A 14,834-nucleotide genomic window follows, 5' to 3' on the forward strand; every position below is an offset into this window, starting at 1 on the left:
CCTCATAGTATGGCCAAGATAGTGGGGGGATAGTTTGGACATGGGAGAGTGGAGGCTTTGACTAGTAGGCAGGGGGAGGACAGCCAGGGGTCTGTGGCACAAAGGTTGAAGCCTGGGGAAAGGGGGTGGTCTTGGGGCTGTGGCCTGAGCGTGGGGGTTATTGAACAGGTAATGGTCATGTGTAGACCTGGTCTTGGAGCGGGTGCAGGTACCTCAGGGTCAGTGGTCCATTAGGCTGTGAAGAAAGACAGTTAGGCCTAGACATGAGCGCCAAAAAAACCCAAAAACCAAACCTTGGCTTGGAGACTCTCTTCCTGCCTGTTGAGTGTGACTATGGAGGGTTCCTATTTCCTTCTCCATAAGGAGGTTCTTCATTGATTTATGTTCATGGTCTGCATCACCTTGTCAACACGCTTGGTAGTGGCCTCAATGTTCCTCCATGCCTGAACCCTAGCTGAGCACCAGGCCTGGGAGACCCCCCTGTCTCCCCTTTCCACCCCCTCTTCCCTCCCCCCTTTCCCCCCCCTCCCCCCCCCGGCCTTTCTCCCTCCTCACCAAGCTAGTATGCCTATTCAGATGTTGCAGCTGAGGAATACAGTACCAAGTCGTCCTTTTAAGGATCTCCTGTTCACTCATCTTCCTTCTCTTCATCTCTACAGCTCTTTGTTCTGCTGTCTTAGCTCGTGTCTTTGGGCTTTAAATAGCAGCATTTGTAGCTGCAGGTGTTGACCTTGGAATGACAATAAATAGTGTGATATGGCTTGATGGTAACTGATGAACTCCCCAAAATGTTTTTGAATTTTATCTTGGAAGCCTCTTCACACTTGTTGCAGCTCTCAAGATGGTAAGTATACTAAACCCTGAGGCTTCTGTTTGGGGACCCTGATCTGTTTGTAGCCCCCATCTGTTTGTAGCTACTGGGGCAACCTTTGGGATGCCAGTTTAGTCTGGGAAAAGTGCCTCTCTCCAGGGTGCCATGGGAAATTTTCCTCCAGTTTGTGGGTGGTGGACTTCAAACTCAGGGGCATGGTCTCCTGTTCCATCCCCTCCCTGCAACTCTTCCCCAAAACACATACCCTGAACACTTGCTTCCAACAATCTCTTCCATTTTGCAAGTTTCCTTCATCCTCAATGAATGATACAATTCTTGTCCATGTCCAGGATGACAGATGGCATCAGTTATATGCAGTGTTCCATGGGCTCCCCGCTATCTCTGTCCTAGTGTTGCAGGAGATGGTCTCGCTTCATAATCTCACTACCTGGAAGGATTCAGTTTAGTATGAGGGCTCCTGTGACAGATGGGGCTGGACATTCAGTGTTAAACCAAGGCTGCATGACTTCTTGAGGTGCTGTGGCTACCTCTTTCTGCATGGTTGGATGACAAAATAATGTGTTATAGAAGGTCTCCTGGAATGAAGTAGTTTTCAGGTCTACTTATGGCACCTGCTAGCCCCTGGCTCTGCTTCTTTGGAACTACTACAGCATCCCCTGCAAAGCCTCTTTCTTCTGACTCTGAGCCTCCCTGCTGTTTTACTTGAGCCATGTGCTCCTGCCTTAGAGAGGCCTGCTTTGAATTGCTGGCATCATAACCTGGTTGCCCTAGGGCCAGGTTCTGTAAGACTGATGTCACTGTCCCCAAAGCTCTGAGACCACTACCCTTCACCTACAAGCTGACCTGCTTGATCTACAGCTGATACTTTTTTGTCAGGACACTTGAGAGTATAACAATGAAAACTCAGTGACTGAACAGACTGACCTTTGGCTTCAGCCCAGCACTACAGAATCATGCTGCCATCTGACCCATTGCCACTTTCCCCTCTTAGAACGGGCTGTGGTTGCCAGGGAAATTGTTCCTGATGGGGTGGATGAAATACAGAGGGAAGAATAACAACTGATTGTGATATATGGTGGCTGGTGTTTCTGGAAAGGGTAGAAAGTGCAGGAAACCTGAATATTACACGAGGGAGGAGCTCTGGACTCAGCACTGGAATTAGCAGATGCTTTGTTATTCATTCAGAGAATGTGCTTGGTGTGCACTTATCTTCCCTCACAAATACAGAAACTTTAGCCAGAAGTTCTTTGTGTTTTCATTCTTGATTTCATGGCTTATGATGTTTTGAAGGTTGTGCGGAGGAGGTGGGAGTGTCCTTGGCCTGGTAAGGAAATGGGAGGGATTGGCTTTGGGTCAGAGTCATCACTGCAGTAATGTCAGGCATCTTTATGAGAGAAGCATGGGGAAGGGGCAGGGCAGGGATTAGATTGGAGAAGAGCCGAAATGGGCTGAGCAGGGAGGAGAATCAAGGGAAAGGCTGGGATATAGTGTGAGTGGATGCCTTGAGGGTAGAGGAAAAACGAGACACAGATAGAGGGGGCATGAGTTTCCCATCTGTGCAAGCTGAAGTTTATTGGAGCAAGATTTGAAAGAGACCTTGGAGCAGAATTCAGGTACTAGTGTAGGATGGGTGAGCAGATGCTTCAGTATGTGTGACACTTGAAGTCAAGTTCCCTTGGTGTTGGTTCACAAAACAGATACCGTGGTGTGCGTCTTCATACCTAACTTTAAAAAGGCAGGGTCACATGCCAGGCAAAGTCGCATGCTGTGACCACTGGGCAGTGTAGTGGGGAGTGAGTTACAGAGGGGCAACCTTGGGGCCATGAGGGATAGAGAAGCAGAGCAGTATGGGATGCTGACAGATGCACCAAACTCCATGTTCCCTTCTCCTGAAGGGTATAAATGACCCATGCATAAATCAAGTGCTTCAAAGTTGTTCCTGTTTCATGCAGTGCCACTTTTGAAGCAGATCATGCTGATTTGTAGGGCAGTTTGTCTTCTCACTTTTTGGAGCCCTATAAAAGCAGGTAGGCTACTACAAATGTGTTATTTGTTCATAATATGTGTATTATTTTAATTTTCATAAAAAAATAAGTTGATGCAGAAAGTAGGAATCACAGAAAGATGTGACTTACTGTTGTTTTTTAATATTTCCACCAGTGCAGCATCTAACTTTTCTTGTACCCTTAATAAATCTAAAATGTTTTAGGGCAGAGGTTTTTAACCTTTTTTTATAAGTGTACCCCCAGCAGCCCCCTTCTTGATAAGTATACCCCCAGGATGCAAGGTGGGGGGTGGCCAGACACAGAGCAGGGCCATGGTGAGTGGTGGAGCAGCAGCAACACAGTATCTGTCTGGCCCTGCTCCTGTGAGGCAGCGGCATGGGGTGGTGGTGCACCGCCCCTGTGTACCCCCTGGGACCTTTTAGAGGACTCCCCGGAATATGTATACCCCTGGTTGACAACCCCTGTTCTAGGGTCTCTCACTCTATATTATTTTTCCTCGTGTAGTTTTAAGTTTGCTTGCAACTCCCTTTTCATTGACTTCAGTAACTAAATCCTGCCTAAGAATACAGTGGGAGAAATGGTGAAGAACATTTATGTAAATTAGGAGTCAGTTCATTTCTGTGTTGGTGTAGTGTCTTTCAGAATTGAAAACAGGAAAGTAGACTAAACACAGAGGGTACATACAGATATTTGGAGAAGTTAGAGTGAGGTTAGATAGCATTAAAAATGGCTACCCAGTTTAACTTAATTTGCCCAGGTGTGGACCTTATACTTGGATCCCTAGTTAAGTGGATCTGTAAGTGAATTCTACAGAAGCTCAGGAAGTTTTAGATCAGTCTAAAAATGGCCAATCCAAACTAAGTTAACTGTACCTCAGAGGTAGTCTAATTGGTGAGACTGAAGTAACTGAACTTCTGTACAGTTCCCATTCCAGCCCTGGGGTGGGAAAGCCCAGCCCCAGAACTTTGCTTTTCCTACCTGAATTTCTGGCATTGGGTTATTTTTAGGCTCCCACCCCAAGATGGGCAACCCTCCCTCCAGACCAGCCAGCCCCTCTCCTGAGCCCACCAAGCCTACCATCCCACACAGTTTTACTGGCACTCACCGGTGCTGGGAGCTGAGGAAGTAAGTCCGGATGGCAGAGAGGGGTGGCTGGGATTTGGGCAGAGGTGTTGTTTGGTGGGGGTAGGGGGTTGGAAAGCTAAAAATGCCCTTGGTGCCACAGTGCGGGGAGAGAGCCCCCAAGCCCCACACAGACCCTGTTATTTCCCCTGATACTGTGAAAACCCCCACAGACCCTGCCACTTCCCCTGATCCCCCAGATGTCCCCAAGCACCCCACTAGCCCCCCATCCTGACTTAACTTAGATCAGGTGCTATTTTGAACTCACTCTAACCTCTCCAAATGTCTGTACTTACCCAGAGTCAGAATGCTCCCTAATTCTCCCCAGCTAGCTAGCCAATGAAGTGCACAAGCATCGGTCCCTAGATTCCCAGCTTCTGATTCCGCAGAACTGAACTTGGTTGTGAGATTGTATTTTTTTCAAAACCTGTGAGGTGTTTGAAGTGAGCAAATGCTATATGTGGGTGTCTGTGCACTAATTTAGGTACAGTGCTTGGAATTTGAAAACCCATTTCATAGTGTTTATATATGTATACTGGATCTTCTAAGACTGTTTTGGTATTAGGACAAGTGTGTGTGAAACTTGAAAGGAAATGACTATTTTATCTCAGTGCTGCAGCTTTAGAGGTTACTGTTGATAACCATCATGATTAATTTCCTTCAATATTTTACAGGTTCTTGCAACAATGGAACAGCTAGAGAAAGTGAGTAGTTTCCAAGAGTTTGTGCAAGTATTCAGTCAGTTTGGAAATGAAATGGTGGAGTTCGCTCATTTAACTGGAGACCGACAAAATGTAGGTATTTATAAAATGGTTCAAGGATTTTTGTATGTAATTTTAACTTCTGGCTTGATTTAGCAGTAGAGTTGGGTTGTTATAAAGCAATTGTAGATTAAAATAAAAGGGTGAACAGTTGGGCCCTTATCCTTTAGACATTTCTAAACCCCAGTTTCCTTTCTCTGCCTGAATGGAAAATTGACCTTTCTAACTAAATTTTTAAAAATTTATTGGGGAGACCCTTTGTAAAGCATCCCTTCTGAGCACTCACCATGCACGTTGCTGCATTTGGGCTGGACTTATGCTTTAAGTTAGTTTCCTTAAGTCTCTAAACTACAGCTAACATCTCTGGCATATGGTTTTTGATAGAGATTTTCTTTGCCACACATCCACGGAAAGTGGAGCCTTACAGTTCAACTCCCTAGGGCTTGGGACGAGCGCTAAGCCCACCCTCTCCTCCTTCAATCCCTTATTTGCTTACATACACTTTTTTTTCCTTTGATCTCCAGTCTTGTGGGAACTCTGGTTTACCATTTACTTTTGTAACGTGTAAGAGTTGAAGCAAACAACGTGCATGCCTTGCAGTTTCTAACACAATTGCTCTTTAATTAGATCAATATATTGATCTAAATAAAACAACTGTACAAGTTTCCCTACCTTTGTATTCACCACTCCAGAATGTTTTTTTGGATATAGGACAGATTGGGGTATCTACGTGTGCATTAATGTGCCTTTGCAACTGTGCATTAAGTTCAGTACCTCTAATATGAGGTACTAGATAAAGGTGTAGTAGCAAAGGCAAATGTTTGGTTTGTTTGGTTTTTTGCTTTTTTTTGTGATGCTTAATGCACAGCAGACTAATTCTACTGCACGTTAGTGCATTAGCATGGTTTTTGCCATGACGTGCTAATGCACAGTAGAACAGTCCACTGTGCATTAAGGCATCTTGTGTAGATGCGCCTATTGTATCTTTTAAAGAGTCTAGGAATCATTGCTTTCCCCCCTTTCCCTCTGCATGCATCTTTTTCCTCTGGACCATAGTCCGCTTTCATTCCTGCAGACAGATTTCTGTGTCTGGTATTTTCTTCCTTTTTTTCTCTCACATAGCTGGGTAAATAACTGCCCAGTTATACTGTCCAGTCCCCTTCTGTGTAGGGTTCTCTTGAGTGAGTAGTGGATCAGAACCTCCCACCAGGTGATCTCTTGTTTACAGGTTGGTGCTGCCCTGGGAATATATGATCATTAGTTTTACAGCCCTCTGTTATGAGCTTGGTATCACTACCCTTTGGAACTTGGGTCCAAAATAGACATGGAAAGGTGGCAGATGACCCATATGGAGTTTGCAAACTGATGCATATGCATATCCAAATAACCAACTTCAAGAAGACTTCTAAAGGTTCACATCAACATTACTCACATCACATATGGATGGGGTGAAGGAGTTGGTGGTGCAGTGGCACCCTGCTTTGATTCCTGCTCTACTCAAAGTTTAAAACAAACTGCTTACAGATACAGCTGCATTTCTCTTCAGGTGGGCTGAGGGAGTCAGTTGACTTTGTGGCTCATTAGGATCTACCTGAATTTTTGCTCTTCACACTATAGGTGTTAGCAGCTCTTCTATTAATTGGGCCTTCCTTTATTTTACAATTTCTTACCCCCTGTGGCATCTAATAAAGGTGTGCAGATACCTAGGTACCTGTACTGGGTGACTTTGTTCCTGTGGGATTTAAACCCACAACAAATTGGAGACAAGGAAGGGAGGGGCAGGGTTGAAGGCAGGCATAGCTATTCAGTGACTGGCACAGCAGTCAGAGGCAGGAAGGAGTTACGAAAGTAAGACACGGGTAAAATACTGAAGTGACCCTTTCCTGGGTTATTTGCAGCATATGGTGGAGGCTGTGGGAGGCTCAACCAGCGGCACAACCAGATTGAGCCTCCCAACCTGTCAGTCTGGCATGGGCAAACCCAGAGGTGGTTCTGTATATTGAGGGTGGATGGCAGCGAAGATCAGCTATGGATATGCTGAGAGGAGAGGGATGCGGTAGGGAGGAGGGAAGCAGGGGAAAGACCATCTTTCCCTTGATCGGGACTGTGAGGAGCAGGGGGAACTGTTTGGGAGGGGTTCTGAGTGAAAGGGGCTCATGTGGGGTTTTGTGGGGTTTGGGGGCCTATGGAGTAGAGAGTCTGAGGAATTATGGGGGTTAGAGGCATGTGAGGGATGGTTGAGGTTTGAGGGTGAGAGGTATGGTGAGGGCTGTGGGGCTGAAATGAGATAGAGGGGTGGGGAGCAAGATGGATTATGAGTGAAGGTGGGGTCTAGGGAGTGTAAAGGATTGTAGTGGGATTTGGGTGCTCAGAGGGGTAAGGGGAATAGTGTGGGGTCAGACACTGGGGCATGATGGAAATGAATCTGTGCAGAGTGCAATGGATTCTTGAAGGCGGTAAAATGGTCACTTGTAGTTTGGACTGCAGCATGCAACTCTGTAGTAGGTTTTTACCTGGGGTAAACATCATCCTAGGTGTTTGTTTGCATGATGTTTAATTACACTCAAAGTGTGCCCAAAACTCTGCCTATCCAGATTTTCTAAGGTTAAGGCAACTGGGTCAGAGATGGGCCCTGTTTCCTTTAATAGCCTACAGAGATGTGATCTTTTTTTTTTCCTTCCTCTAATATTTTTTTTATAATCAGAATGGATAGTCAGTGGCTAAAGGAAGAAACTGCAATTTGAAGCTTTAAATTTCTCAATAGTAAGAAAGTAATTACATGATGAGATTTTTTACAAAATGGAAATAATGGCTTCTTTTGTATGCATAAAATGCTTGATGATTTTACAGTATCCAAATGGAAAATGCTATTGACAGGAATAATGTTAAGTAGCATTTGTCTCTTCTAAATATGAAGTCCTTTTAGGATTTTCTTTTTACCACTGGATGAACAGAGAAGAGTGCCTGTCAGAATGCAGAATGTTCAGATCCCATTTCTGAAAATACCACTTATTTTTCTTGAATTTGCCATCAATAGAGACTGTATGCAAGTTTAGGAGCACAAGGGCTGAAAGAGGCCTCCTAGGCCTTCAAGTACAGTTCCCTGCATTAGCAGGCAATTGCTAACTGAAGGAATCCCCAGAATTACCACTTCAGACCTTCCCACTCAGCTATAAGGAACAATATGTGAAAAGTCAAGAACACCCTATAACTGGGGGGGGGGGGGGGTTTCAACATTTTTGGCAGGTGTGCCACAGAATTAGCTCTGCACCTCCCCCAAGTGTCATTCCAATCCCTTGCCCCTGCCCAATCTACTACTCTACTTTCTGTTTCCTGCCTTGTGTGCCTAAACCAATCTGCTGCTCTAATTTCTGCTTCCTGCCCCATCTGCCACTCATGCATGCACCCACTGCCAATCTAACTTAGAGGAAAAATTCCTGAACCTCTAGATTGAAGTACCAGCAGGAGCATCAGTGCACCCCAGTCAAAAATTTTAGCCTAAACTGTGGCCTATGTCCCAGTGCTTTACAGGAAGGAAAAAAGAAACTCCACAAGCCAGTAGTATTCATAAGGGCCTTTCTGGTCCCAGCTGGTGATAAGTAAAAGTCCTGAAACATGAGCTTATCAGATCTCTTCTATACAATGAGAGCACCAAGCTGGGTACTACAAATATGACTACACCATACACATCAGAACTCCTTGTCCAGGGGCGGATCCAAGGGGAGTGTCACACTCCCCCTTTGATTCTTGGTCTACACACAGTTTAAAACCAACTGTCTGGAGGGAGCATTGGCATTTTTTTAAATTCAGGTAGGAGTGAGGGAATCAATTAACTCCATGGCTCATTGTAATCTACTTGATTCTTTCTAAACTCTTAATTCCATTGGTGTTAACAACCCTCTCCTTCTAAGTGGTTGGTAATGGGTCCAGTAATCAAGCTATCCTTTCTTCTGCAGTTCTGCTGACTGTTAGCTGCTCCTGGTAATGTAACTCCCATTTCATAGCCTGGCAGACTGTTTTAACTCTAGCTAGAAACATAGACTCTGGTGTGAACATCAGTTTGGGTGTAGAAATAACTTTCAGTGAAGTATTGGATGCATGGTCGAGATGCTCAAGAAGGCTAGATTTTGTTTTATGTTCTGAGGAAGAGATGTACATTTAATTGTAATGACTACAGGACTAAGAAAACAACATCTTTTGGTTATTTTTTTTACCTAGTTTGTTGTGCGTTTATACATAATATAGCAAATGTAATGCACATTCCAATAAAGGTTTTCTTTTTCGCTTCCATCTTAAACGAAATACTATAGCCCTAAGCCTTTAGCTTATTAGTAACGCTTTTAGTTTATTTTTTTAATGGGAGAAAAATATGTTGTTTTACTTGTGATGAAGTACCACAATGTCTGTGGCCCCCTTTTCAAAATGCTGGATTTGCCCGTGTCCTTGTCCAGTCGTAAATCTCCCTTTTTTTTTTTAAGTATAATATTTTGATTTTAAATTTAGAAGCCTGTGAAGTGAAATATAATGTGACCAAGTTAAAGACAGTTTTTAGTGCAAACAGTGCTTTTGGTTTATACGTATTTTTCTGAGAGTTGTTGATAACTCTGAATTGGAATTTTTGGTCATTTCAAATTAAATGCTTTGGCTCTGCCCTGTAGCTTGAGTTCTTCAGGGAAGAAGAGTTGCTTTCTAAAAATTTAAAGGGGATATGGTTCTATGGCATCATCTTTTCTCCCCCTCGGCTCTAGGTTCATTGGGAGTTGAGAATTCTCTCCCATTCTTTTTTTACGTGTGGTCCTGTAAACTCGGCTAAAAGTTCTCATTCTTCTTTGGAAAAAAACAAACATACAGATTTCATACCAAATGTGAGAGGATTATTGCTAAGCTACTTCCAGGTTGTCCATTCTTACAGCTATTATGCATAGTGTTACTCTTTATATCTTTGCTAAATGCAACTCTACTTTTGAGTTCCTATTCTGCTAATCATATTTTAAGTCATGGATTGTAATTTTCACTGAGAAAGTGATTTATATTCTCCAGAATATATGCGAATATATTATTTTTGTTGTTGTTGTTTAATTTTGATCACTGTGCAAATAATCCTTGAATGAATCTGCAGTGTTGTGTCTCTATGAATAATTGGAGAATCCATCTGTCATGACTGTATATTTTGGTGTTTGGGGCAGTAGTCAGTGAGCATGACATTTTAACTGCATTTTTAACTATAAAGCTGGTCTGTATGTAAAGGAGTCTACTACTTAGTTGAATCCTATCATTAAAGGGTCATATATTCATATGCATCTCAAAATTATTTCCCCTACATGGGTGGGTGGCATGTAGTAGCTGGTTCCCTTGGCAGGAGTCACACCAGGGATTCTCCACTGTGTCCCCTAATTTTCTAACATGCTTTCTTTTGCGCTGATGCTACCCCTGCTTCATGTGATCCTATACCAAAGACAGGAGCTCTTTAGGGCAGCTGAAGGCAGCCCTTCCCTATATGCTCTCCAGTTGCTGGAGAAGATGGTCCAGCCCAAGTTTCCAGGAGCCACCTGTGTACTTGGGGAAAGAAGAAGGTTTCCTTTCAATGAGAAGTGCTCTGCTTGACAAAGTCTGCAGAGAAAACTTCATTACCTGTTGTCAAATGATTGGAAGCTGATGAAGAATGTCATAGACTTCTTTGCCTGTGAAGTGCAGTGAAACAACTGCAATGACAGCAAGCAACACAGGATTTACAGGCTGTGGGCATCCCGCCAATAACTGCTACAAGCTTCTTGAGGTTGTGGGACATCACCCCAGCAAAACCTCCCCTGGAAACTGCAAGTTCCACAGATCAGGCGACCAAACTGGCCCTACCCACCAGCTTGGACCCTATGTCCCAGACTCCAGGCAGTGCAAGGGGAACCCTGGTAGCCTGCTGACTGCTGGTGGGCACACTGATAGTGGCTTGAGCTACAGCCAAGAATCTATATCCAGGACCTTTCAAAACCTTTTTGACTTGTAAAAAAATCTCTGCAATGACTGCCCTCTGGGCTTTTGTTTTGTGCTCTGAAACATGTATATCACTCCATTTCCCTTCCCCCCCCCCCCAATTCACTTTCTTCCTTGTTACCAGTAACACCTCAAAAAGTGACTTCCTGATGTAGCATGGACTGGACTCTTTGTCACCAGTTGTCCTTTCCAATCCCACTTTTCTAAAGATTAAAAGACAGTTGGCAACTGAACTCTGATCAAGTGTGGAGGACTTCATTTTGTCTCCTTCCTCTTGTGATGTACTTTTAACGTTTAAGGGGATGCACTTTCTTTCGTCTCTCCAGTCAGACACCCTAACTTCTTCCTGTGTTCAGAACTATTTCTTTGAGATCAATAACGGACAGACTCTTCCTGGGGAGTTCCTGACAAATTTCTCCTTTTGTCTGCAAGTTGGATTGATTTCTAGTTGTGAGCCTACTAAAATAGTCATGGCATACTCATCTGCTTATTGCTAAGCACCATGTTCTTTTTAAAAAAGCAATCATAGCATCCTTAAGTAGATTTTTTTTAATTGTTTTTGCAGTAGGATAATTTTTTTTCAAAATAAACCTGGATAGAGAAAGCAAGTACTAGGTTTGTATTGTATATTTGCTTCTTTATGAAGTACACCCTCACCATTCACGGTGTGAACATTCGAATGCATGCTCTCTCTTTCTGCACGCTCTTGCCATGCTCCCCTCCCCCGCGCCGTCGTCTGTGGGAGCTCTGTGCTTGCCACCACTGCGCTCCTGACGTATTCACAGATTTTGCCATTCGCGGGGATCTCTGGAATGTATCCCCTGCAAATGGCGAGGGTCTCCTGTATAAGAACATCCTGAATCTGCTTTCTTGTCCCCAACAGTTTTTTGCTTGTTGTGAGGTTGTTGCTTCATTTCCACATTAGAAATGTCAAATCTTGTGTACCTGTTTAGGTGGGAGTGTTGGATGAGGCCTAATATTGCTAATCAGTGGCCTAATTAGGAGCAAGGAAAGGGGCAGGAAAGAGTTAAAACTGACACCTTCATTGCTAAAATCTCCAGCTTCAACAGGCAGTGGACGTATAGGAAAAAAACAGATTAATGGTTGGTTAAGATTGAACAGGGTTTATTGAATTAAGGATGGGTAGAACAGTGGAAAAATACAAGGAAGAACAAACAAGGATAGAGTAAGGACAAACTAACAATATATTTACAAGATCAGTCTTAATTAACTGGTGATCAGAAGTCTGGAACTGCTGGGGTACATGGCCCATGCAGTTGGTGTGGTGAGCAAGGTGAGCAGTGGCACTGTTAGAGTGGTCCTCTTGTCTCTGGGCTGAGATGACAGGTGGGCAAGAACCAGAACGTCAGCCCAGACACAACACTGCATACACTGACCGACAATTTTCTTCCTCTTTTGCTCGCTTGTGTGCTTGATCGCTAGCTCTTCCACAGTCCCTCTCTACCCAGCTGTCATAAGTGACAAACACTGGATACAAACAAGCTACACAGAGGCTCTCTCCTTTTCTCACTCACAGATCCAGCCACAGATGGGAAACAAATTCTTAATAGACACCCACACGAACAGGTACAGGCACACCACACAGAACCACACACCAATTCCAAGCCCATGCTGCGGGACAGAGCATACACCACTCATCTCCACCACTGGCTGCCTTGTTTCTGCATTATAAGAAAACCTCAGACAACCTGATTTCATCAACTCATTGACGCCCTCCAATCACGCCAGGGTGGTCACAGCTCTTGTCCAGTTGTTCTCTGCTGCCAGCAGGACCTGTCAATCACTCAAGTTGCAACATTCACCTCACCTATCACAAGTCATCTTTGATCCTGTTAGCAACAGTTACCCGTCAGCTCCCAGTTACCTGTCAGTCATTCTACTCTTCCTGCCAATACTGGAGTAGCAACTGCACATGTTTTTAAGACTTAAGCAGGCAAGAGGTCAAAAGTTATGGGTTTCTAGGCCCTTCTCCATTGAACTCAATTGAACAGATCAAAACCTGGGGGGTAAAGAAGAACACTTTGGAATGAGTGAATTAAGAGAGTGGGAGCTTTCTGAGTACATAATTGGAAGACCAACGACATTAATGGTATAAAGAGTGAGCCCTCTTTGCCCAGGATGGTTGTTGTCAGTAATACATTAATTAATTAAGCAAATACATGCATATTTTAAAAGGATCTCTAATTCTTCTGAGTAAATTGCTCCAAGAAGTTCTCTGATAAGATTGATCTTTCAGAATGTAGACATAAAGAAGCCAAAAAAGCAAGATATTTTTCCCTGTGCCAGTCCTTTTCTTTTTTTGTCAGTGGTTAAAATTTCAGCTGCTGTCCTGAGAATATTCAGTGCTTTCATTTTCTTTAGGATTTGAAGGATGAAAAGAAAAAGGCCAGAATGGCAGCATCTAGGGCTGTTCTTGAGAAATGTACCATGATGCTGCTTACTGCTTCAAAGGTAAGTACTTTCTTTCTCTCTCCTTTTTTTTCTTTACATCTGATAAAGAATAAATTGTGGTAGTTGCCAAGACAAGTAACCCTTTTCCCTAGCTACATTTGTAAAGCTTGCAGGAAAAGATATTTGAACGTAAAATGAAGCTATGGAGAGTCTCTTTGCTAAGTAATGCTAAAAAAAAAGTATGAAAAGTATTAGTAGGTTAATTTAAAGAATTTGAAAATGTTTACCATTTTGCATAAGAGTGGGTGTAGCAATCAGTGCGTGCTTCATTATACTTCACATACACACTTTTGGATAATGTTAAATTTGCTTTTAAAGACATGTCTGAGACATCCTGACTGTGAATCTGCTCGTGTAAACAAAGAAGGAGTATTTCATCGAATGAGACTAGCTTTGGAGCAAGTAATAGAGATCGTAACCGACTCTAGACCCAATGGAGAGAATAACATGGCCCCTCTCAGTATATACACTGGCATCAAAGAATTCAAGGTAAGTTTAAAGACAGTACCGTATAAGCCACCCATGGGTGAGAAAAGCAGCCATTTAAATTCTGAAATGGCACTAGCTATTTGCCAAATCCCATTTATTTTACTATTGAAGGCACAACTTGGGCCAATTTTTAGCATGCCTGATAAATTATGGGGGAACCCACCTGCTACTTCCCTTTTTGTAGCTCATGAAGCCTGTTATATTATAACTCTTGGAGGAATAATGCAACGGGCATTACTCATGCTTTGCCTCTAACAGCAGCTCTGAAATTGCATCCCAGTGAGTTTCTGGACTGCTAATACTACAGTAATAATAGTGGTCAAGATGGGGAAGAAGGATTAGCTGCCTACCCCACATGTTTGGCAGTCAAAAAATGCTCCAAAGATCCAATCTGTGCGACTTAGACTGCATTTTCTATAGCTTGGAAGAATTATTCCACTACAACTCAAATATAAAAAATAAATGTGTACAACACATTTCTAGCCAGCTCATTGAACAGAAGAATTTTGCTAACAATAGGTTTTGTACAAGGCTTCCAGAAAGTGAAGACAGTTTGACAAAAGGGGGCTATAATTAGCTTGCTGCAACTAAAGTACATCTGCTTAATATTGCAACATCATCCAAGGCTGTAGATCAAAATGTATTCTGATCTATTTGCTTCATTGAAACCATTTTAAATCTCCCAATTTTAAATACCGTTAGGCTGCCCAAAAATCATGCCTCAGCCAAAGTTTTCTTAAAATGACTGTCATTAGAAGAAGCCGAGAACACTCCTGGATCATAATTAGTAATTACACTTTTTTTTAATATATTAGAAACATGTGGAAAGCATCATCTTTCTCCTGACATGGTTGAAAAGAGAAACTATCATTTGAAGAAACTGCTCTGTGTTGAGCCTTCTCTTTAATCATTTAATCTTGCCCTGCTGTAAGTGCTGCCAATTGTCACATCCCATTGAGAATAGTTTCTAATTATGTAGGTGGCTTAGTCGAGCAATTCCCAGTCTGCTCTGCCATAGCTTATTCCCCAGGATGGCAGTTGGAGGGGGTTTCTTCTAGCTCTCTGCAATTCTAACTTGGGTCCCTAATTTTCTTGTCTCCTTTCCTTTTATGGCCTAACAGGTATTTGATCAAAACTAGACTTCCTATGATAAACTGTCCCAAA

The 14,834-nt window shown here is 43.1% G+C and overlaps 1 protein-coding gene across 1 annotated transcript in view; it reads left to right on the top strand.

Annotated features, from left to right (window-relative positions):
- Positions 1-14,834, top strand: part of CTNNAL1 (catenin alpha like 1) — a 124,213-nt gene that overhangs the window by 60,705 nt on the left and 48,674 nt on the right. Inside the window, exons 4-6 of the mRNA XM_014595195.3 lie at positions 4,635-4,754; positions 13,092-13,181; positions 13,500-13,670. Of these exons, the coding sequence (XP_014450681.2) occupies positions 4,635-4,754; positions 13,092-13,181; positions 13,500-13,670 (381 nt within the window). The remainder of the gene's footprint in view (positions 1-4,634; positions 4,755-13,091; positions 13,182-13,499; positions 13,671-14,834) is intronic.

Source organism: Alligator mississippiensis, chromosome 3 (assembly GCF_030867095.1).
Source record: "Alligator mississippiensis isolate rAllMis1 chromosome 3, rAllMis1, whole genome shotgun sequence".
In the NCBI taxonomy this organism is placed as follows: Eukaryota; Metazoa; Chordata; order Crocodylia; family Alligatoridae; genus Alligator; species Alligator mississippiensis.